Source organism: Channa argus, chromosome 4 (genome assembly GCF_033026475.1).
Source record: "Channa argus isolate prfri chromosome 4, Channa argus male v1.0, whole genome shotgun sequence".
NCBI classification, from domain to species: domain Eukaryota; kingdom Metazoa; phylum Chordata; class Actinopteri; order Anabantiformes; family Channidae; genus Channa; species Channa argus.
The window spans coordinates 1,322,488-1,345,785 of NC_090200.1; the positions used below are offsets into that span (position 1 = coordinate 1,322,488).

General features: G+C 42.3%; 4 protein-coding genes and 1 long non-coding RNA gene across 8 annotated transcripts; 4 read left to right on the forward strand and 1 right to left on the reverse strand.

The window, feature by feature from the left end:
* Positions 1–347: 347 nt before the first annotated feature.
* Positions 348–5,833, reverse strand: setdb2 (SET domain bifurcated histone lysine methyltransferase 2). Its single transcript, XM_067501103.1, has 12 exons — positions 5,295–5,833; positions 4,689–4,802; positions 4,510–4,605; positions 3,790–3,923; positions 3,339–3,614; positions 2,495–2,823; positions 2,160–2,329; positions 1,826–2,067; positions 1,371–1,413; positions 1,126–1,289; positions 864–952; positions 348–773 (listed from the first exon to the last, which is right to left on the reverse strand). The coding sequence occupies exons 1-12, from the start codon at positions 5,326–5,328 to the stop codon at positions 596–598; spliced, it is 1,869 nt and encodes a 622-aa protein (XP_067357204.1). The 5' UTR covers positions 5,329–5,833; the 3' UTR covers positions 348–595.
* A 175-nt stretch (positions 5,834–6,008) lies between these two features.
* LOC137125516 (uncharacterized) lies at positions 6,009–9,443 on the forward strand. Of its 2 annotated transcripts, none has more exons than XM_067501123.1 (9): positions 6,009–6,259; positions 6,748–6,966; positions 7,072–7,194; positions 7,569–7,801; positions 7,886–8,023; positions 8,192–8,379; positions 8,611–8,690; positions 8,872–8,955; positions 9,037–9,443. In XM_067501123.1, exons 1-9 carry the CDS (start codon positions 6,253–6,255, stop codon positions 9,324–9,326), a joined length of 1,362 nt encoding a protein of 453 aa, XP_067357224.1. In that variant the 5' UTR covers positions 6,009–6,252; the 3' UTR covers positions 9,327–9,443. The 2 variants fall into 2 exon arrangements, with proteins under 2 accessions (XP_067357224.1, XP_067357225.1); XM_067501124.1 differs by having other exon boundaries at positions 6,775–6,966.
* An 859-nt stretch (positions 9,444–10,302) lies between these two features.
* f7l (coagulation factor VII, like) lies at positions 10,303–15,555 on the forward strand. 2 transcript variants are annotated; one of them, XM_067501130.1, is made up of 8 exons: positions 10,303–10,436; positions 13,037–13,203; positions 13,290–13,314; positions 13,406–13,519; positions 13,611–13,751; positions 14,069–14,157; positions 14,300–14,420; positions 14,524–15,555. In XM_067501130.1, the coding sequence occupies exons 1-8, from the start codon at positions 10,349–10,351 to the stop codon at positions 15,069–15,071; spliced, it is 1,293 nt and encodes a 430-aa protein (XP_067357231.1). In that variant the 5' UTR covers positions 10,303–10,348; the 3' UTR covers positions 15,072–15,555. The 2 variants fall into 2 exon arrangements, with proteins under 2 accessions (XP_067357231.1, XP_067357232.1); XM_067501131.1 differs by having other exon boundaries at positions 10,304–10,436; positions 13,040–13,203.
* Positions 15,556–15,715: 160 nt separating this feature from the next.
* LOC137125517 (coagulation factor VII-like) lies at positions 15,716–19,892 on the forward strand. 2 transcript variants are annotated; one of them, XM_067501125.1, is made up of 8 exons: positions 15,716–15,874; positions 16,245–16,408; positions 16,767–16,791; positions 17,229–17,342; positions 18,063–18,209; positions 18,455–18,573; positions 18,936–19,056; positions 19,146–19,892. In XM_067501125.1, exons 1-8 carry the CDS (start codon positions 15,802–15,804, stop codon positions 19,736–19,738), a joined length of 1,356 nt encoding a protein of 451 aa, XP_067357226.1. In that variant the 5' UTR covers positions 15,716–15,801; the 3' UTR covers positions 19,739–19,892. The 2 variants fall into 2 exon arrangements, with proteins under 2 accessions (XP_067357226.1, XP_067357227.1); XM_067501126.1 differs by lacking the exon at positions 17,229–17,342.
* Positions 19,893–20,448: 556 nt separating this feature from the next.
* Positions 20,449–21,844, forward strand: LOC137125581 (uncharacterized). Its single transcript, XR_010914169.1, has 2 exons — positions 20,449–20,582; positions 21,073–21,844. It is a non-coding gene; the product is annotated as an uncharacterized lncRNA (long non-coding RNA).
* The last annotated feature ends 1,454 nt before the right edge of the window (positions 21,845–23,298 follow it).

Sequence of the window (23,298 nt, forward strand, 5' to 3'; positions counted from 1 at the left end):
TTTCAAACTAAAAGCTACGCCCAGGGGTTTGCCGCGTTTCAAAATAAAGGCTGTAGTCAGGGGAACCGGCTTCTCTTTTTTGTCCGGGATCGGGACCGGCCCCGGTCGAGCCTTGGAGGGGTGGCATTCAAACCCGCGGCCTTCTGATATTGCTGTTTTAAAGTAAACACAAGTGAATCGTGCACTGGGGTTTCACAAAAAACAATGAAATCTATACAGCTCACACAACACACACTGAAACATTCAAATTTAAAGCAATAATGACAGAGAAAGTCCTTTTGCAGCAGAGTTTCAAAATAAAAGGATCCATGTGGTTTACAATGGAAATGGAAGTTCTCACCACGCAGGAATCACAAAATAACATTTATTTAAGCAGTTACAGCAGATGTCATCCTACTATACAGGCAACAGAGTTTCAACGTAAACATCAGCAGCATTTTTACAATACAAATGTGAACGGTTACAGTGTTTCCAAAGCAAACAGTCCTTTTAGACAAACATGTGGATCTTTGTCCAGAATGTGGACTTACACACGAGCTCCTATGTCTGGTGTGGGTTGTATTGTCGGTTGCAGCGTCTGAACCGGGAGCCGGGATCAATGGGCTTTGATCACTCCGTCACCCTCACACACGCCACAAAGGTTTTCCACGACAGTGAACTGGCCCTGACAACCACTGCTGCCACAAAGACAGGGCACTTCCTGTTTCCGCAGGGACGCGGTTTGCATGTCGGCAGAGTAATCCCAAGTCAGCTCAGTGCCGGCCTTCACAACCCTGCGCAGACAAAAAAACGACAGTCATTAGTATGCGCGCACACACCAACATATAACAACATAATCGGCATCGGCGCCTCCTCATCCTCACCTGCTGGTGAAGAAGGCAATGACGGGAAATCCAGGTTCGTGGGTGTCGGTGAAGACATTCTGGATGAACAGGTTTGGCTGGCAGCTGTGCTGTATGATGCAGAGACAGGGTCAAAGGGCAAATCACTTTGACTGGTCCCCAAAGTAATGACATTACTCAGAATATTTTACGTCCGTGATTTATTATAATTTCATGTTTCTTTTCTTTCCCACATACACTTTGTGTAAAATAACTGAAAATATAAAAACTACAGATGACTCACGTTAATGAAGCGGCTCACGTTTCCCTCTTTGGTGGCATCTAGAAGGTAAACGTCCTCCACCTTCGCTGCTCTCTTTAAACTTCTCTGCTTGTTCATCCCCGTCCTTCTGCCGTTTGGCGCCTCCAGACTCGCTGCAGCCTTTTCCTGAGGCTGCGACTGGTCACCTGATGCACAGTCTCTAATCATTTTAGCTGCATCAATTTAAGAACTGCATCATAATATTTCTGCTTTTTTTCTGCTTATACCTGCTAAAGGAGACGCTGGCTCTTCGCCTCCCATCAACACCGTCTGGACCACAGGAACAAAAAACTGAATTATTTTACATCCTCCTGTGATGTGAGCTCAATGAAAAAAAAAAAAAAAAAGATTAGAAACTGGCTGAATTACTGAGGCAAAGCTGGGCTTGATAGTTAGAACTATTATTTCTAGAACTATTATGTGTGGATTTATTTTAAAAGTGGACAAGGGAAATATTTAAAAATGACAACAACAGTAGTTTGCCTTAATTTCTATGAAATGATAGAAAACTCATTTTGATTGGTTGATTTTAGGCAAAAATAAAAAACCATATTAACTCTACGCATCATGTGTATATGTTGATTTGTCAGCTTAAAGATGTAAAACTTTACCAACAGCCTTTTTCCTTTATTTCAAAGGATTTAGTTTTGATTTTGATTTGTGTTAATTTTGTGATGAGGACCTTGTCTCTGTCCTGAGATGCGTTGGTGTCGGTGGGTCTCTGGATCACCGGGACATACAGTGGGGGTGAGCTGGATGGGGACACGAGTGGGAGGGTTTCCAGCAGATTGCTGCTCCCCTCCAACACCGGCGGAGCCAGCCATTCAGTCACCACTTCCACCTCGTCGTCTGAGGGTAGGTCGGACCTCGACAGCTTGGGGGGCAGTGGCTCAACAGGACTCTGGACCCTCCGCAGGACCACACCTACAGACATTTAATTTCATTCCATTCAGATATAAAACAGAATTACAAACAGAACTGATGGTCTGAACTCTGACTCATCGTCAGCCTCTCACCTGCGAATATACAGACGAATGTCCCCCGATCCAGGTCATCCCGGCAACGCACGCCCCAGCCACGCTCTTCAGTCTGGAAGACCTGGAGGCGTACTCGGATCCCTCTCTGGACCACACGGTTCTGACAGGAGACCCGATCACAACCACACCAGGGACCACATTCATACAGCCTGAAAACATATAACACGCATTAAAGTTAGAGAGTTTTATTTCAATAATTGCAAACTGACCTTTAAACACCTAAAAACTGTGTGTTGATTTTCAGAGAGAAATCATTCCTGTTTGTTTTTGACCACTGGTTCGATTTTTGACAAACTGATACACATTCTTTTTACCCTGATGGTACAGGCTCAGTCAGCCTGTGGTGGGTGTAATTGCGTCCTCCTCTGGTCATTGCGATGCAGGCGCACTGTTGTCCACTAGTGCAGCCGTCAGTGCAATCGCAGCAGACGCTGAACAGTGTTGGGCCGCTGCTCAGGAAGCAGCCGTGCGGCCAGCGAGCTTTCCTGTAGCGGAATTCGGGTGGCCGAGCTCCACCTTCCCCAGGACACAGCTGCACCGGTGTGGGTTCTGCACCCCGACTCAGGTCCACTTCTGACAGCAGAGGAACTGTCACAGAAGGAGGGTCCAACAGAACAGAGGGGTTGAAGGTGAAGAAGTCCACCTGCAGGTAACAGAAACCAAGACAGACTCTCATCGTTTGGTTTGACATTTTGGTGAAATGTAGAAAGTCAAGCTGTGATTATTTTTATATATATATATATATATATATATATATATATATATATATATTTTTTTTTTTTTTCACTCCATATTTCAAAGGGAAATGATTACAGCTCTTTTAGCTTTTAAATACATTTTTACAAATGATGAACTTTTAAAAAGAAGTTTCCAAACGCTTTAGCTGTGAACAAAGTTTCCCTGGGAGATGTAATGATTTCGTACAGTACTTTTTATTTTAAGTGCATTTTGTTTCTTCACCTTTAAATAAGCAGGATTTAAATGAAAGACATTAAGTTGAACAAACTATTTTAGACATCAAGTATTTGATCATTTAAGTTCTTTAAGCAGATTCGGAACAGGATTCAGATTTGATAAAATAATCCTAAATCCCCCTTTTTTTTTTTTTTTTTTCCAAGCTGTAATTCTTATACTTTTACTTCACCACTTCCAGCTGACCTGCAAGATGTGGTAGCTCTCTGTAGCTGACAGGAAATGCATCACGTCGTCGTGATTCCGAAGGCTTTGTCCACACGGGGCTTTGTAAACAACGTCCAAGCTCTCGACGCCATCCTCCTCCACGGGCCCCGTCATCACCTCGACCAAGCTTCCGCTTCCTCTGGTTGCTACCAGTGGCAGGGCGCTCAGCCGCTTAAAGCCGCAGAGCAGTGGCACCTTCAGCGGGTTCTGACCCCAGAATGGAGACTTGGACTGAGGAACACTTGTCAGACAGGCCTTGAGGGGAAAACAACAACAAAAAGCATTTATATTCAGTAATCTACCTGCTCCTGTGTATTTGTGACTCAGTCGACACCAAATTTCTATTGAATGCAATTTCATCTTGGCAGGTACAAAATGCTTTCAGAGCTGATAATAAAGTCCTAGAGATACGTTTAGCATGTGAAGTTACCTTGCAGCAGGAGTGGAGCTGATACTGCAGCTGTACTGGAGCCAACGGAGGAAGTAGCTCGCTGCAGGGGCTGGACAAGCCATTAGAGCACAACGAGGAGCTGTGTTGGGAGAAACCCGCCAGCAGCAGCTCACCTGTAAACGTCAAAACAAAACTCTTGTAAAATTCTAATTCTGTTATTATTTCTAATTATTTCTAAATGTTTCGCATAATCCCAGTGGGTCAGTTTTATGACAGATACTGGAAAGGATCCTAATAATAATGTCTATTAAATTAAGTGGAACACAGTTTGTCATTGAACCTGTGCAACATATCTGAACAAAAATTTTCATCATTTCTTTATTTAATTAACACATTTTATTTCATTGACTGTCAAGGTAAACAGTTTATTACTCTGGCCTTATATGCTCTTTGAAAGATTTTAGAAAGAAAAACAATATGACACTTGTTAATAACTACACATGCAAACAGGGATAATCTGTTAGAAATGTTCCAATATTAATTTTGTTGTAAAGTTAAGCTCTTGTTTTCCTTGTACAAAGGGAGACTTGAGACACGAGACATGTGCTGTCAACACGAGACACGAGTCTTATTGCCACAAATGTTCAATTCCCAGGTTAAAGAGTCTCCTTGTCTCTCATTAAACTATATTGCTAAGAAATTAATGTACTGGTTTATACTGTTCATACGCAGAGATTCAGGATCAAAGTCTGTGTTTACCTGAGCCGACGACCACCTCGACCACACATGAGTCTTGACTGGGGACTGGAACAGACAAGTCCAGAGACTCGAGCAGCTTCAAGCCCTGAACAAACTCTGAGTAGCAAACATCACAACAGGAAACACCAGTAAAACTCAGTTCAGGAACAATAATGAGGAGATTAAAAGAAAAACCCAACCTTTGTCTGTGGCTGTGTTCTTCTTTAACACTCTCTTCAGGTGATCCAGATACACAAAGACCCTATTAAAAACCTGGTCCACATCCTCCTCTGCCCAAAAGGTTTTGGCTCTTTCTGAAACAAAATTAAAAAGTAAATAAAAAGGTTTATTCTGGAAACACTTTTCACGATTGCGATGAAACCGCAGCCGTTTATGAGGTTTCTGCTACATCAGACCAGGTGCAGATCAAACCTACATAAAGACTTATGACTGACTTAGACTAACTGGACTAAGATTTAGAGACTGTCAACGTGTGATACTCAACTACTACTACAAAGTTTCGACTGTTTTTTCTCCAGTTTTCTACGTCCTGACCACGTAAATGTAAACTGGAACTCTGGTTCCACAAACCTGCACTAGATTGTAACGGAGACCATCAAGAACTTGTTAAAACTAGTCTCAAACCCGAGGAGCCACTTTGCTTATGAAGCCTCCTCGGCTAAATTTCCCAGAATGCAATAATAATACAACAAGTGCGTCGTTTGCTGCTGGTTCTGTGCCATGAACCTCCACATGTGAACTCCACACGCACAGCTCGGGCACAAAAATACAGCATTTCTTCTTACCAACATCTTGTGGATCTAATGATCCTTCCTCCATTTCCAATTGATAGCCTGCTAGCTTAGCCGGCCGGCTAAAAACAGAAGCTCTCTTTAACAAAACGGTAACGTTATTATAAATCAACGTCGACGACTAAACTACCCAAACGTAACAAAGTGAGCTTAACGTTATCGCCACCTAAATACATTTAATAGTAGCTTTCTTTAATTCATTCAGACTAATCAGTTAGCTGTTAGCTATATAATCCTGATATACGTGTTCGCAATAATTTGGTTCACAACTGCTGCCGTAGCTTCACTCGAGGTAAAATCGTCCTGATTCGGGTCTCGCAGGCTTTTTATCAAGTTTATTTTGGACCTTTTAGTGTTTTACGATTTAATCGCTATAACGATTGGGACACAGATAAATAAGGAGGTGCACCGGATTCGCAAATGTTAACCGTATCTTAAGTTTAGAACAGGATACTGTTTCTCCAACATTACAAACTATAGAATCAAAAAAATTTAAAACAGTTTCGAGAAACTTTAATGTACATTTATAAATTATTATTTTACCCACAGACACGGAGCTTAATAACTAGAAGATGATCTTAAATGCTTATTTATGTTGTTTTTCTATTAAACAAGTTTGTTGAAGCTGCTACTGTGAGACACTGTTCAGGGTAAATATGAACCGCTTTTTGAAATGACCTCTATCGGCCACCGTCACGGGCTTCAAAATGTCAACAACACTAAATAAAAGGTGTAATTTTTTTGTTAGAATTCACTACTTTTTTTAAAAAATTTTATCAACAATCGTATGCCAGTGAAAATACGCGCTCTGCCGTCGGTGCGTCTTTAGCGGTTAAGTTAGCCAGGTGCTAACTTTAGCAATTTCCTGTCCAGTTTTGTAACAGTGCGGCAATGAAGTTATGCAAGTTTAGATGCGGAATCCACAGAGAACTGCTGCTGCTCAGCTGGGTTAATGGAAGGTGAGGGGACAATTTTATAATGCTTATTTACTGCTGCAAGTATAGATTATTGTATATCGAGATTAACTGCATTCACGGAAATGATTTCACGTTAATCTGACAGAACACAAACGAGGTGAGGGAGTAAACAGGTACAAAGGTGTTTTAGTAGCTGATTGTTTGGTCAACCCACAGAAATTTTGATGGTAAATTGTTTCAGGTCATTTTCAGTGTAAATGTGATCATTTTAAGTGGAATAATTTAGAATAGACAAAAGACCTAACTGTTGTGTTTTTAAGAATTTGTATTTGCTGCCACTGATGACAAAAAGTCCATAGTTATATAGAGAAAAAAAAAGTAAATTAAATGAGCCTATAAACATGTATGAAAACACATATGAAGTCTTATAAAAGAGATAATTTCTTGTTCCTTTATTGTTTGTAGTAGCCCCCTCCCCCCTACATTGGACACATCTAGATAAAGCTAAATGTAAATGTCTCTGTGTTCAGATGTAAAATCTTTTAGTGAATCTCCAGGTGAGATATCTGAGATGCGGCGCTCGGTCAGTGAGGCACTGTGGGCGATGTGTGCAGCCGACTCAATGTCCATGCCGGTTCACTGGTACTATGACATCCAGGACATCAGCAGGGACTTTGGAGGCTGGATATCAGGGTTCAACTCGCCCAGAGACAAACACCCATCCAGCATCCTCACACTCTCCAACACCAGTACGACTCTTAATTAAGACTTAAATTTGCGCTAAAGAAACTGTTATTAATGTTAGAATCATACATCTTTTATAAACGCTGCCTTGGGTTCTGATTGTTGTGCAGCCGGTAGTGGGCGGACGGCCTGGGCCTATGGTGCAAAGAGGCCTGATGTGGTCGGTCATGTCATCCTTCACGATAAACTGGAGCTGTGGAGATCTTCCAAAGGCTCAGTCCACTATCACCAAGGTAGAACAGTCTTTCCTGACATAAAACCATTAATGCAGAATTATAATAAAATAAGTCACAGTGTGTTTGCCTATGACACTATAAAACAACCAACACACTTATGAGAACAGAACAAATGCAACTTCTGCAGAGTCAAACAAACAACTTATACAATAATTGAAGGGGCCTGAAACACCTTATGGTTGCGTAGATCCAAATATTATATAAAACTTAAAGAGTATCCTGACAAAAATTCATGTCAGTATAAGTCTAAATATCTGGTTAAAAATAAGAAAGACTTCAGCCATGTTTGAGGTTTGATATTGAAAGTCTAAATAAACCTGAATGTCGGGCTGTTGTTTTACCTTTTGAATCTGTAATGATCCTTCTTTAAGGTCTTCGAGCCGGCGACAACACCCTGAACATCCTGTGTTCCCTCAGAGCAGCTCGTACGCTCGTCAGAGGAGGTTTCACCGACGTCTCTACGCCGGACGCTCGAGCCACCGTGCTGTCGGACTACGTTCAGTTCCTGACCACACCTGGCACCCACAACGACACCTACGCAGAGTCTTTCCACCGCTCATTCTTCTCCGACTGGCAGGAGACCGGACTGACCTCACCCCAGCAGGTGGAAACCTTGTCCTATCACATTTAAGTATTTTCAACCTTTGTATTCTGTCAGTTTTACTGTATTCATTTTTCTGTTTTTCAGCTTCTGACGTTTGCAGAAAAACGCTCCAAACACAAGTTGAGTTCCTCGCCCCCAGACAGCCAGCTGGACGCCGTCGGCTGCCTTCCTATGATCCTGCCCTTCATCCTACTGTCAGCCTCGGCCAGTGAGGAGCAAGCTGTGAGTGCAACACATGTCTGATGAGACAAATAGAGCCCGAGTAACATCACTGATTACGTTTATCTTTGCAGATACACATTTCTTCTATGTATAATACAGATAAAATATTTCCCTGAATTTATCCCTTTGATTTTAAAGTATTTACCATCTAATCTCCGTTGTTGTCAGGTTTCGGCAGCTGTAGAGTTCGTGAAGCTCACCCACCCTCACCCCAATGTGCCAGATTACGTGTCGATGTACAGCCGGGCGCTGCATGCCGTTCTGGGAGGGGCCAGCGTCCGGAAGCAGGCCGAACACGCTCTTAGGAGGCTGGGTACCTGGGAGACCTGCCAGAGCTACAGCCACAAGGCCGCCAGGTCTGACAGTCTGAGAATAACTTCACTGTTACCCACTGAGATTTATGGTTATGCTTTGGTTATCGGTGTCATTTCACTGCACTTTTTAATTTCAATTTGCCAAAGTTGATTCTGTGAACTTACTTTTTAAGATTAGAGTTGGATTATTATAACACATGTAGACGTTTATGCTTGTAAAATGATCTGTAACAATCTATTGGTTGTATATGTTAAACTGCCTGCGTGTTTTAGGTTTCCTGTTTCCTCTGAGGAAAGGATGGAGGTTCATCAGAGCGCTGTGAACCACCTCGGCCTGGCCTGCTACACTAAAGGTCGGAGGATCAATTGGGATATTTGATTTAAATCATTTAAACATTACAGATTTACACATAGACAGTCTAGTTCCCAGCAACTATCATGGAGGAGCAGCATAAAATTATGATACCTTGATAATGATAGAAGATCCAGGACGGACCTGATTCAGCTTTAACTCTCACCTGTGTGAACCAACAGGAGCTCTGTCCAGCATGTTCTACCTGGTCCATGAGTTTCATGATGACCCCAGAGGAGGAATCCTGGCAAACACCAACTGTGGAGGTTTGTGCTCTAGCTTTATGAGACAGTAATATTTCATAAATGAGTTTGGAGTGTAGAGCGACCATTGTTTTTTATGTCCAGGTGAGAACTGTAACCGTGGGGCGGCGCTGGGAGCCCTGTTGGGAGCTGGGGGGTCATATATCGGGGCCTTAATCCCACAGGAGTGGAAGGACGAACTGAGAGACGCCAAAGAGTTCGTCCCTAACATCCTGAAGGAGATGCAGTGGGAGCAGGGGTGTCCCCCAGTGGACAGGATGGGAAGTGCACCAAGAAAAAAACATAAAACTTCCATAAATCTGTTTTCTTTACAAACACAATTATTTTTTTCTGATTGTCACAATTTAGTTTTGTGGTTTAAACTGTTTCCATGATGTAAAAACTACAATCACTGCTGTACAGTACCTAGAAAAAACTGATTATTATTTCATTGTTTGTTCTTTAGTCTGTTGGCTTTTTGCTCACATAATAAAATCTGTGGGAAAAATCTGCACATAGTGTCATTAGTGCATTTGTTAAATATCTTGTGCTAAAACATTAGAGTTTGTTTTTCTGTCTGTTATGTTTCAGTTTTGAATGACTTTCAATCTTCATGCTAATTTCTTTTTTTTTTCTCTGTATGTTTTTCACTTCAATTTCACACAATTAAAATTTGCATTTAGAAAGTTAACGGCAGTTTTTTTATTTGAAGCTAATTATATATACTGTAAGTTTGGGCAAATTAAACATTCATTAGATTTCTGAGGGTGAATGTTGTGGATCTTATTGCAATCTTACTTTTTATTTCATTACGTTTAAAATGAATTCTAGCTTTTGCAAAAGTTTGAGCTCAAGTAAATAGGTTCAAAGTACATTTGATTGTGTAGGAGTCGTTCTCAGGAAACACTGCAGTTTCCACTAAATGTCAGAAAATTCGGGCTGCAAACCTCCTGCAGTCAGTCGCAGATGAAAGTGAAAAGATGTCAACAAAAAATAAATCTGCAACCAATTGAAATGTTCTGACCATCACTGCACTGTGTGTAAAGATGTTGAACGTGATGTTTGTGTAACACAAAAAGACTCTTTGCTGATAGAAGAAGTGACTGCAAGCTGTAATTTCTGCCAAAGTGAAAGTTACCAACACACATTCTGTCTGTTTTGAATAACTTTAGCTAAAGTCAGATTTCTCCCGTCTCTCTTCAAACCACTGGGAAAGAACAGACAAATTTCTAATGAGAAACAACCCACACTGATAAGTTTGACAGGAAATGGTTTGTCAGATTAACGTAAGACTCTGTGGTTTATTGAGAAAAAGGGTTTTCAGGCTCTTGCAGGTAGTATTTGTACTGTGTATTTGTGAGACAGAGGGGTTTGTGTGTTTTCACTGTCTCTGACCTTTGATCAGTTCAGAACACACATGGCGTCTGTCAGCAGAGGAACGAAGCGACTCTTCTTTCTACAGCTCCTCATCGCTCTTTTCCCAGCATGCACTGGGCGTCCTGGAGGTCAGTTCGTCTTTCAATTTGTTCTCATTCTCTTCTTCACCACCTTCTTCTTTTATTTTGATATTCGCCGTTGATCCGTCACTCGCTTTGTTCCACATTCTCTGGGGAGGAAACGCCAGTTTGCTGTAAGCGAGCTAGGTCTGATGTTAACTGTGGGAAAACGAAGTTACGAGACCTTTTTGATAAAAAAAACAATCTCCAAATTTTTTTATTTAACCTGAATATTCTGATATTAATAACAATATTCTAGCCTCCATTAATAACTCTAAATCTGTCTTATACAATGACCTTTGATCCCCGTAAACGGCATCGTACAAAGCGGTACAAAACCCCAAAAGTGAAAAGCAAAATGGAGAAACTCGCCATATAGTTTCTACATGGACATGAACTCAGAGCTTTGGTTCTGTCCTGAGCAGAAGTGGTTCATGAATGAGAACCTAACTGGTAAAAAAGCCGTCCTGGACCACTTACGTGTCTCTGGAGCTTTCAAACACACCTTTATTCAGTGAATGGACATTGTCACGCTTTATATCAGGGGTGTCAAACGTACGGCCCGCGGGCTGGATCAGGCCCGCAAACGGGTTTAATCCTGCCCGAAAGATGGTTTTCTAAAGTATAAAAATGAGCTGCAATTTTTTTAATAAAAGAAACGGCTGTTCCAATTGCGTCCACTGGATGGCGCATTAGCAATTGCGTTAAGCAAGCAAACTGTTACCGAGGCAGAGCAAGTAGGTCAAGCATGTGCAGCCAGTCCGGATGAGCTACCTTGTTTTGCCCGCGACATTTATTACAGCTTCTACTTAACATTATTCGCAACGTTATATGCTTTTGCACCATCATTGTCCCAATATGTCTCTGTCAAAAAAGAGAAAAGTGGATGCAGAGTGTTCCAAGAACATGGTCATCCTCCTATTTATGCACGGAAGTGAATGGGAAAGCTGTATGTGTGTGTTCACAGCATGTTGCAGTGCTGAAAGAATATAACCTTCGTCGCCACTATGTGAGTGTTCATGCCGACAAATATCACAACTTTCAAGGACAGTGGAGAAGAGAGAAGGTGAATGAACTTTTGGCGGGTCTGAAGAAACAGCAGTCTGTGTTTACTCACAGCTGAGACATCAGTGACGGTGCAGTGAAAGCCAGATACCTCATTGCTAATGACATCCCAGTGGCTTCAAAACCATTTAGTGAGGGTGAATTTGTAAAAACGGAGATTGTGTCCCCTGAAAAGCGCCAGGCTTTTGCAAATATCAGCCTGACAAGAAACACAGTTGCAGACAGGATTTCCGATCTTTCAGTGGATCTGGAAAGTCAGTTGAAGCAAAAAGTCATTTATTGCGTATTCAGTTGCAATTGATGAAAGCACGGACATTACAGATGTTGCACAACTGGTCATTTTCATCCGCGGAGTTGATGACACATTGACAGTCACTGAGGAGTTTGTGGAGTTGGTGCCGATGACAGATACAACGACATCAGCTGATATTTATTTGAAATTGAACAGTTCATGGAAGAAAAAGGCAAACCAGTGTTAGAATTTCAGTGTTAGAATGGAAACAGGACCTTTGCATTTATGGTGGATGTTACAGAGCAGCTGAATAACTTGAACAAACAGCTGCAAGGGCGCAACAAAGTTGTCACGCAGTATCATGACAGCATACGTGCTTTCAAGTTGAAGCTGTCATTGTGGGAGACGCAACGCGCCGGTGGTGATGCAGCTCACTTCCCCTGTCTGACAAATGTGTGCATGACCCAACATGTGGCAGACATGAAGCGGTTCAAAGATAAAATAACGGAACTTTTACGGGAGTTTGAGCAACGCTTTCAGATTTTTGGTGAACTGGAGAAAGACTTCAAAGTGTTTTGCTCGCCATTCACCGCGAATCCCTCTGATCTGCCGTCAGCATCCAACTTGAAATAATAGACTTGCAGTGTGACTTTAGTTTGCCGCAGCTGACTTGGACACATTTTATCAGAATCTCTTGCCAGGTTACCCCAACTTCACAGCCCTCGCTGCAAAACCGTTGTGCATGTTTGGAACCAGATATCTCTGTGAGCAAGTTTTCTCTGTAATGAGCATGAATAAAACAAAGCTTCGCTCAAGGCTCACGCACAAGCACGGGAATCACATCCTGAAGTCGGCTGCCACTCAGGATGTGACGCCTGATATTGATGCGCTGGTGAAAACTAAAAGATGCCAAGTAACAGGAGTCAAATAAACTATGCAACCCACTTAAAGTGCTGCACGAGACACCATGATATAGTTCTGTGATCTGTTATATACTTCTGTGAATCACTGAGGCCTTGTGTGTTTGTATGTTCTTTTCTTTTTTAATTTTCAAATAAACTTGAGGTGTTTTATGATTAATAGTGATGTTGTGCTTGTGCTATTTTGGACACACTGTCCTCAGGCTCCAGCTTTATGTTGATCATTTTAAAACAACAAAAAAAACCAATCTGAAGTTGTTGTTTTTAAGTTATCTATACCATGATTTTACCCTCCGGCCCACTTGGGAATAGATTTTCCTCCATGTGGCCTCCGAGCTACAATGAGTGTGACATCCCTGATTTATATTGTTGTTGTCTGTTTTCAAATAAAGCAGGAGTGTTTGCGAGCAGACCTGAGGCCAGCGTTTTCCTACATCGCAGTCGTCGGGCAAACTTTATCTTTGAGGAGCTGAGGCGAGGCAATCTGGAGCGAGAGTGTAGGGAGGAGAAATGTTCGTACGAGGAGGCCAAGGAGATCTTTGCTCTGCCACAGCAGCTGGTCAGTCAAGTCTCAAGCTGCTGGTCCATGTATGGTTTGCAGTTGTTGGAGTTTTTTGTCATTAGTGTGCTTTCTCCTCTTTCCAGGAGACCTTCTGGAGGAAATACACAGGTACTGGCATTCAATCAATCAGCATTAGAGTTTGAAAAATGGTTGCAGAGGGTTGAAAAAAAATGCCTGAAAAAGTCTTTTATGTTTGCAGTTGTAGACCAGTGCCGCATGTCTCCCTGCAAGAACGGAGCGACATGTACTCCCCATTTTGACAAATATGTCTGCAAATGTCCACCTGCCTTCCATGGGGTCAACTGTGAGAAAGGTAAGAACCCCCGTCACAGCCAGAGCCCTTCTATGAGCGTACAGTACACGTGCGCTGATGTCCCCTTAAACAAAGGTGTGTCCGTCTGCAGTTCGTTTGACGTCCCATGGCTGCCGATACAGAAATGGGGGATGTGAGCATTTCTGCAGGGATCTCCCGGATCGTTCTTACATCTGTTTCTGTGCTCCCGGATACAGTCTGGGTCAGGACAACAGCAGCTGCCAGCCTGAAGGTCTGAAATGTTACACAGGTTCTGTTAAAAACAAACCAAAAGGACATTTGAGATTAGTCAATTAGGTGACATCTGGATTTTGACTTTTGTAAACAAAATTCACCGTCTCTACGGTGGGTCAGAACATCCTTCCAACCGTGGGGCATCACCCAGGCAACAAACATGAAATGTGAAGTTCCCATAAATAGTTTTTACGTACACATCAGAAATGAGCCTGTAACATCTGTGAATCACCCGATAATGTCTCATGGACTAAAAAGTGTGTTTGTTTTAAAGAGCAACATGAGTTGAGTGTTTCACTTGTCGTTTTGGTCTAGTTGATGTTCCCTGTGGAAAAGTAAAGGTCCATGTTGTCCCGAGGGTTGTTAACGGGAAAACCTGCCCCAGAGGACACTGTCCCTGGCAGGTAAGTTCTTGGACACATCGTGTCACCCTAACAGAAGTCCCCCATATTACAATACACTTGACAAAACAGGATGCGCGTGTCCAGGTTACTGAGACCTGTACCTGAGAATGGACTGAAATAAATCGGATGTCTGTCTGTTCAGGCTCTGCTGATGGAAAACGACGTCTACAGCTGTGGAGCCATCCTCCTGTCAAAGCAGTGGGTTTTAACTGCAGCTCACTGTGTTTGGCAAAAGCCTCCCATCATCTTCAACATCACTGTCGGTGAGAAACTTCCCGTTTCTTATTGCACTGCAGTCATTTACAGCACTGTAGATTTACGCTGTGTATGAGTAGATATCAAACGTACATGTTGTGTCTTGTGTAGGTGAGCATGACCGGAGCATGACCGAATGGACTGAGCAGAGCCGGGACGTTGCCAAAGTTCTGATCCACCCTGGTTACAACGTCTCCACCTCCGACAGTGACCTGGCCATGCTAAAGCTACATCACCCAGTGAAACTGGGACGCCACGTGGTGCCCATTTGCCTTCCTGCCCGGAACAGCACTTTCAGCCGAACAGTGGGGAACATCCGCCACTCTACTGTGTCTGGTTGGGGCCGCCAGGCTCAGTTCGGCTCGGCGTCTACAGTTCTCCAGCGGGTGGAGCTACCGATAGTCCCTCTGCAAGAGTGCCGCCTCCACACCCAGCTCAACATCACCAAGAACATGATCTGCGCCGGGCTGAAGTCCGGCGGTCGGGACGCCTGTGAGGGCGACAGCGGGGGCCCCCTGGTGACGCAGTACAAAGATACCTGGTTTCTGAGAGGCGTGGTTAGCTGGGGGAAGGGGTGTGCTAAGGAAAACATGTACGGTGTCTACACCAAAGTCAGCAACTTCCTGGGCTGGATAGAGAATGTCATGTCCGCTGACTGAAACTGGTTCAAACAACCAACCAGATGCTAACAGTGTTTCCTAATTTGACAAAAATTTGACGAAAAGAATTTAATCATCATTGTCTTCAGATTTTGTGTCATGTCAGACCAAAATAAATATTATTTACAGTCATTAAACCAAAGAAAATGTGCAAATTAAAAAAAGTTACATTTTTGCTTTAACTTAACCTCAGAAACCTGGTGAAAACAATTCTTTACTGTATCACACATTTGTGACTTGGACATGAAATAGTTTGAGCTGTGAAGAAAACAAATTCAGTAGTCAGCTTCCAGCAGGATCCTACATCACTGATAAATCCCACATGAAGTGATCAACAACCCAGGTTTTCACAAGGGTAATAAGTTCTAATTGGTGTAGTTTGCGCTTTTTCTTTTCGTTTTAGTTTTTTATAGTGAAATGTTAATTTCTTTTGTTGCTACTGTAAAAACAAATGGAACTAAAATAAAGACAAATGTTCAAATGAGGAGATGTCATTCTTTTAGTTTACCCTTGAATAATGTGTTTCATGACGTTTATATTGGTTTCTCCTTCTGCACTGATGTGTGGCAGCAGCCTTCGCTCTACATACAACATAATGTGAGGCGTATTGTCACTTCAGGTATTTCCACTGGGAACATGTGATCTGCTGCAGGGTTAGTGGTGATGGGGGGATGGATCAGACTTTGCACCTTTGGATCCGCAAAGAAGCAGCGAAGCACCCAGCTTTCGGATGAACTCGATTATGTGGCTGAGAGTCTTGTTCCCCTTCGTCTTAAGCCTCTGCAGCTGTCGGCCGGCTCCAGGTGAGGAAACCGAAGGCGAAAGGTCAGACTGTAGTGAAAGTAAAGGCACAGAGCCGTGATAACTTAAAAAAAGGAGATGATGTTTCCTGTGTCACAACCGAGCATTAGGACATAAAGTTGCAAACAGATTGTGCAACATGAGCACGCTGTCATGCTCACAGTTCAGCTGGTGTTAACGGTCAGTGAACAGCTGAGGAGCCTGTTTGTTACTTTGGTCATAAATCTAAGCAGTGGACTAATTTAGTTTTGGGCCCGATGAAACGTAAAAATCATCAAATCCCATTTAACTCTAACTCAAATAAGTGGTTAAAGAGGCTGCATGATGGATGGGTGAAGTATTCCGATGAACTCTTTCGTCCTTTCGTCCTAGTCTTTCTGAATGCAGATCAGGCCAATGGAGTCCTGCTCCGGACTCGGAGGTACAACTCAGGCTGGTTTGAGGAGCTGCAGATGGGAGATCTGAAGAGGGAGTGTGTGGATGAGAAATGTTCCTATGAAGAGGCTCGGGAGGTGTTTGAACACACCGAGACCACGGTCAGAATCCAAAGAAACACCATCCGCTCACCTGCGTTTGGAGTTATTAATAAACAAAATGCTTTTTAGTTTAAAACGAGACCTAGATTTTTAGAAACTGGTTTGACTCATAACTCACTACTTTGATTATGATTAGAATTGATGGAATTTAATTTCATTGGATACATTTTGATTAAACCTGTCAATCAGATCAGGAAATGAGGGCAATGAGCTCCAAACGGCTGAAATGTGAAATTACATGAAAATGTTTCATATGAGAATTTTCTTTAATACATTTATGTTGCTTTATTTCTATTTATTAAAAAAACCAAGAAACTGTGTTCATTGAAAGTTACCTGTCACCTTTCTTTTGTTGTAGGACGAGTTTTGGCGAACATATAACCGTAAGCAGTTTAACCTCATGTTTTCCCATTTTGCAATCAGTTTCTTACATTTCTTCTTATTTGCAATTTTGCACGTCTTATCTGTCTGCGTAATTTAAAAAATATGGCCTCTGCTTTCATTGGATGCGATTGCACCCGTGAACAATGAAGATCAATATAATCAGAGAAAAGGTCAAAATTGTTATTGTGCGAGCTTTTATTGAGCTGCAGCCATAAAATCAATCAAAAAAACATTTACTCACTGCTAAATTTACTGCTAAAAAATGCCTACGCAGGGTTTACTCACATGTCCTGGTTTAACCAGACAGTGGTGCAGCAAACCAACAACAGCGGTGTAACATATTTAAGACCCTCCTAATGTTCTTTAACGCTCGTTTAACTGGCTACATCCTTAAATCGAGCCATTAATAGATGATCACTGTCCTGTCGTCCTGCAGTCCCAGACAGGTGTAAATCCAACCCGTGCTTGAACGGCGGCAGCTGCTATTCCCAGGAATCATCGTACAACTGCTTCTGCCTGCCACAGTTCAGTGGAGTCAACTGTGAGCTCGGTGAGCCAGAGACACACGTTCATCTCCTAATATAATGCTGCTGAGAAGACTTCAAAGGCGTCAAATGGTGAATCTGTAGGCTTACACTAGTGCAAACGCTCACCGGGTACTTCTGATGTCCTGCACACTTGCTGTTTTGAGGTCAAGTGTCTCAAATAATAGTAGAAAACGTTCTGCAGATCCTCGCGAAAGTCAAATAGCAATGTCACAATATTTAAAAAGTCCTGCATTCAAAGATTTACGCTTTGAAATGATCTGTCTGTCGATGCTGCTGGTGAATCTCAGCAAACACATTCTGATGAACAGATAAGTCTGAATCATCATAACATAACATTAAGAGTACTGAAAAATACCGCAGTGTACTACAAGTACATCTTACTTTAAACATCAAACGTATTCCATGGAGAGACTTCACTGTGTCTGTGGTAACACTGGCAGGAGTAGAAAGCAGCAGTCTTCATACTAATTGTACTAGTCCTCATTTTTTTTGTTGTTTCTTTAAACGTGTTGAATCTACAACCTGACAGATGAGGTTCAGGCCTTGGACTCTAATCTTGTCTGATTTTTACTACTAATATGTCAGACACGGTTTTAGTAGGAAGATTTATGTTGAGTGTAAAAAAAATACATATTAATAATAAAATTTGGCATTAAACAGGCCGTTTCTCAGGCTCGACATTTGTGTATCTTTCTATTTATGTCACTTTAACGTGTTTTCAGAAAAACAGGCCGGGCACAACTCATGTCTGCTGGAGAACGGAGGCTGTGAACATTTCTGCCTCGAACGTGCAGGAGGTCAAAAACTGAACTGCTCCTGTGCAGATGGCTACTTTCTGGGTGCTGACGGACAAAGCTGCATAGCAAAAGGTACAAATGTGCTTTTTCTTTAATCTGTGTGTTTTTAGCACAGAAAGGATCATTTGTATTGTATGTTTCAAAGCTGAAACCAAGTGACATCATGTAAATGCTAAATGAAAGTGGGTGTAATATTGTTCCCTGTGGGACAGAGACGGTTTATGCTCTGTAACAGTAAACTAATAAATCAGAATTCTATTATGCTGCTTCGGTACTAAATTAATAATAGATCTACCAGTTTTTTGTCATCGTTTCAGACCTGATAGCGTGCGGCATGGTCCCCGTCCTGCACGGTGAAAATAAAGAACAGCAGCTTGATCCTCGAACTCGAATTGTCGGAGGAACTGAGTGTCCCAAGGGTGAATGCCCCTGGCAGGTACGAAAAGGTTAAAGGAACAGTTCACTGCAGAGCCTGTTGGTGCTTCCAGTTGCTTAGGCTCAGCTACGATTCAATAAGCTTCCCCAGATAACAACATAGATATGTGGCAAGCTAAACATTTTCTGCAAAATCAGATCTTAACAAGGTCAGAATAAGCCATAAAAGCCCACTGCAAACTAAATTACATTGGTGTATGGTTTAATGGTTTAGTATTAGATAGACAGAAGGTAGAAAACCTATTTTTATTCCATGCAATACTATGTAAATAACATGTTTTGTGTTAGATTATTGCTTCCAACCTAAAGCAAAATGTTGTGTGAGGAAATGTTCAGATTCAAATTCTGTGGTTTGTCTGTAAGGTTTTACTAATGAACAAGGGCAAAGGTTTCTGTGGAGGAGTGATTTATAAACCTACCTGGATCCTCACGGCGTCTCACTGCATGGAGGACATGAGTGCTGAGTTCCTGAAGGTGGTCGCAGGTACGAATCCCTGGGTGTGAAGCAGAGTAACAGTTAAGTGGTGGTAAACAAACGAGATAATTTCCAACCATTGGACTGTTGTCTGTCAGGTGAACACAACACAGAGGTGCATGAGGGCACGGAGCAGCTGATCCAGGTCTCTGAAATCATCACGCATGAGAATTATACGAAAAAAAATGCTGACAACGACATCGCCCTCCTTCGCCTGGCATCGCCCATCACCTACACACAGTTTGCCATCCCAGCCTGCCTGCCGACACGCCCGCTGGCCGAGCGCGAGCTGTGGGCCATCAGCAGGCACACGGTGAGCGGCTGGGGCCGGATGGGTGAGAACGGGCCCACCTCACAAATTCTGCGACGCCTGAAGGTGCCACGAATCCGGACACAGCAGTGTGTTCAGGAGAGCGGCCTGGTGCTCACAGAAAACATGTTTTGTGCCGGATACATCGAGGGCCGGCAGGACTCCTGTAAAGGGGACAGCGGCGGACCCCTGGTCACACAGTACAATAAGACCACGTTCCTGCTGGGGGTCGTCAGCTGGGGGAAGGGCTGCGCCCGACCGGGCAACTACGGTGTCTACACACGGGTGTCCAATTACTTGGAGTGGATCCACAACCGAACAGCGACGCCACATCAGCCACAAAACCAGACGGACAGTTCTGTCCACAATCTGACAACCTGAGGCCTCAGACCAGTGCAGATTCATCTCGTAGGACCTTTGTTATGTTTAGGGCCCCTGTGGAACAAACATCACACTAAACATGACATGTAACAATTGTATTGTTTTTTTAAGCAAAATGCTGAAAACACCGAATAAAATCTGAAACTGTATAAAAGTGTGGTTTGGACTTTAAAATGGAGGTTGGAGGTTAATCAAAGTATGTAGACCAGGTAAACCTGGAGCTTCTGGGCCAGTTTTCCTGCTTCAGAATCCAGCACGTCGTGTGCGGTTGATTTTATGTTTCTAATTTACAGAATTCTTCACACATCAGTCATTTCGTGCACCGATTTGCACCAGTTTGCTTAAAGCGGCAGTTCCTCCCTCCATGTTCTGCAATCAGTGGTTAATCAACCAATTATCAGTGCTTCATAGATCAGACATTATTAATAACTTTTGGGTTGCCAGGTTGTTAAGTCTGGACGTACAGAGATGGGATATGAATGTCAATAAATGTAATAAATAGCTGACGACTATTTTCATCATTGTAATTATGCTCTGTATAAAAATCTTTAGACTAAAATGCAGAAAGTGAAAGGTCACAATCTGTTAGTCAGTGGAAACTCTACATACAGTAAACAGAACGGTGGATGGAGCAGTGAGTGTTTTCCTGAGCTTTTTACTGACCGTTTACTGATCCAACCAGAAACGAGAAAGTTGTGGATCTTTTCACGTCGACTCTGAGGGTCAGTGGGCGTAGACTTCTCCTAAAAACGCTGTTGGACCTTGTTCTGCTGGGACACTAAACACTGGTCAACATGCTGCTGCACCATCTGGATTCTGCTTTTGGACGTCGCTGCAGCTGCAGGTCTGATGATTTTACGATTGTATAAAGAAGGTATCAATGAAACACTTGGTTAGTACCTACCTGTTAAAACAAGGCTTTGGGAGCTGGACTGGGAATCAAAGCGAAATGGAAAAGGGTGAAAACTTCCCATATGAGTTAGTCAAAGCTAATTTACAGCTGCTGTGTTTCCAAACCACTGTCACTGTAGGATCATTCTGTGGGTAGAAAGCTGTTAGTGGATGGAATATTTTCAAGGAAGCCTGATGAAACACGGCCCTACTAGAATGAAAATGAATGTTATCAGGTATCTGCTTGTTACATTCATGATCTACATACTACAAGTGTACAAAATACTTATCGTTCATTGGTTGGATATGACAGTTTCCTATAGTCTTAGTTTAAATCTTCTTAACTATAAGCTGTCATCCCCAAACTGCATTGAAATCACAGTGGAACTGTGAACCACGTGTGGATGTCTGCACACGATGAATTCTGGTCTTTTTTGTTTCAGTGTTTGCAGGGAAGCGGGAGGCCAACGCTGGGCTTTCAGACAGTCACAGTTTTATCTCAGTGCCTTGGTGCTCGGCGCCAAAACGACGCCCTTTTCCAGAGATTTCATCAAGAGTTTATCTTGAAGGCCAGAGCGCAGCCGTCTGCCTCGTCAGAGACGACCTACGAAGGCCTGTTGAGACGAGCATCACACAGGACGAGGACACAAACTACAGTCTGGTTACTACACTGCACACAGTGTCCATGACACAGGGCAGCGGGCAAAGCATTTACATCTGTTGTTTTTAATACAATCTACCTGGCCACTGGTCACTGGCCACTTTATTAGGTACATCTGTACAGTGTAACCTGCTCCAAAACAGCTGCTCTGCCATGAATTCTACTTTTACAAGGTTATAAATTCTCAGCTTTTAGGTTGAAACTGTCAGAGAGGTGATACTAGGTGAAAAACACTTCAATCAAATGTACATTTATCTACATCCCCACAAACCAATCTTTGTTTTCCCATGATTACTGAAAGTTATTTTCTTATATACTATCAGGGTTATGTATCATAAACTGTTAAACTAAACGGTTAGTGTAAGATTTTTCCTGACCCGGATTTTAAAGAGCTCTAATTTTCTGTCTGTTTGTTCTGGTATTTCAGGTTTTTAAGCTTGTAAATTTCACAAACGTACCGATACTGTAATGGGCTGCAAAAAAAGTAAAAAGTAGAAAATCCGATTTAAGTTGCACAGAAAACACGTTTACACGTTTCATACCTAATACCTGCATTTTTCAAAGTGGATATTATAATTTGTAATTTATTCCCCAAGTCCTAATTGTGTGCATGATATTTGTATGAGTTTGTTATGGCTTCCAAAGCAATCTGCATATATCAGAGGACAGAGAGGTAGAAGAATATTCGTTATGCAAAGATTTCACCAACAAATGCCATCAGGCCCAGGACACGCCGTCGGTCATGGAGCATCCGTCGGCCCAACTGTGCACTGCTGCTGATAGTCAGACCCCAATCTGCAGCGTTTGGGCTCTTTGGTGACTGAACACTCTGACTGGCTGTTGTTTGTAGAAAAAAAGCCAGTACAACTGCTAACTTCTTATTACACACATCCCTGATCAGTTGCATAACAAGAAACATTAAATACCATTGACTGTTAACTTGCTAAGTGTATTTATTACGAAACGATCCCTGGACATTTAAATATAAGAATTGATGGTCATTGTCTTCTGCAATTTGCTTTTCATAATTGTTTTAAATAATCTGCAACATTATACATTTATATCATTTTCATTTCTCGATTGATGTTCTGATTGTATAATTTCAATCAAAAGTCCATAAGTTTTAGTAGAATAAAAAAAAAAAAAAACACTTTCCGTTGCATTGTGATGCACAACAACACCACACAAGGACGTTTGTGTCTTTACAGTTATAAAAACAGTTACAGTGTCAACATATTTCAGATTTTTAACACACTTATCTTATGTGGAGAGGTGCTTCCTAAGCATTCGGAGCTTATTCACATCTAAAAGTGTTTTGACTGAGTCTCACCCTTCTGACCAATCACAGAGAAGTAGTAAGTAAGTAAGTAGTAGGTTTATTAGTATTTATGGTACTCGATGAGTGTGGAGGTGGGGGACTGGGCAGGACAGAGAGGACGGAATCCGAGCTTTAAAAAAGGAAAAACAAACTCTGTTCACTGTTTGAGTGTGCAGAGCAAATATTGATCACTGTGGAACATTTGACCCCCAGAACTGGACATTTTGAGCAGTGAGCAGCTGAGTCAGAGTTTAAAAACCATTTACTGTAAATCAGTTCTTCAGACCCCCCCAATGTGACGTAAAGAGATAAATCCATGAAGATACAGGCCAAAACACAGGAAATGGATTCCTTCACCTCCCTCGTACCAGCATGTACCAGGAGCAACATGTGCTTTTGATCAAACAAGTCTGCTTTGCTTTCTCTCCGAGCTCCTGGCGTCCTGAATTGTCTTATATATTTCTATCGGTTATTTTATGCAAACGCGATCAGGCATCACCCTGCACAAAGCCTGTACATCACACAATGGAGAGAACTTAACTGAAAGATAAATAAATCTGTTGCCATGAGATAATAAAAATTGTTGGGGTCAGATAAAACATTTGGCACATGAAATTTTGTTTACACAAGATCATAACTTGCTGGTGGAGCTAGAAAGGTGTTCGCACAAGATAATAAATGGAAATGGCC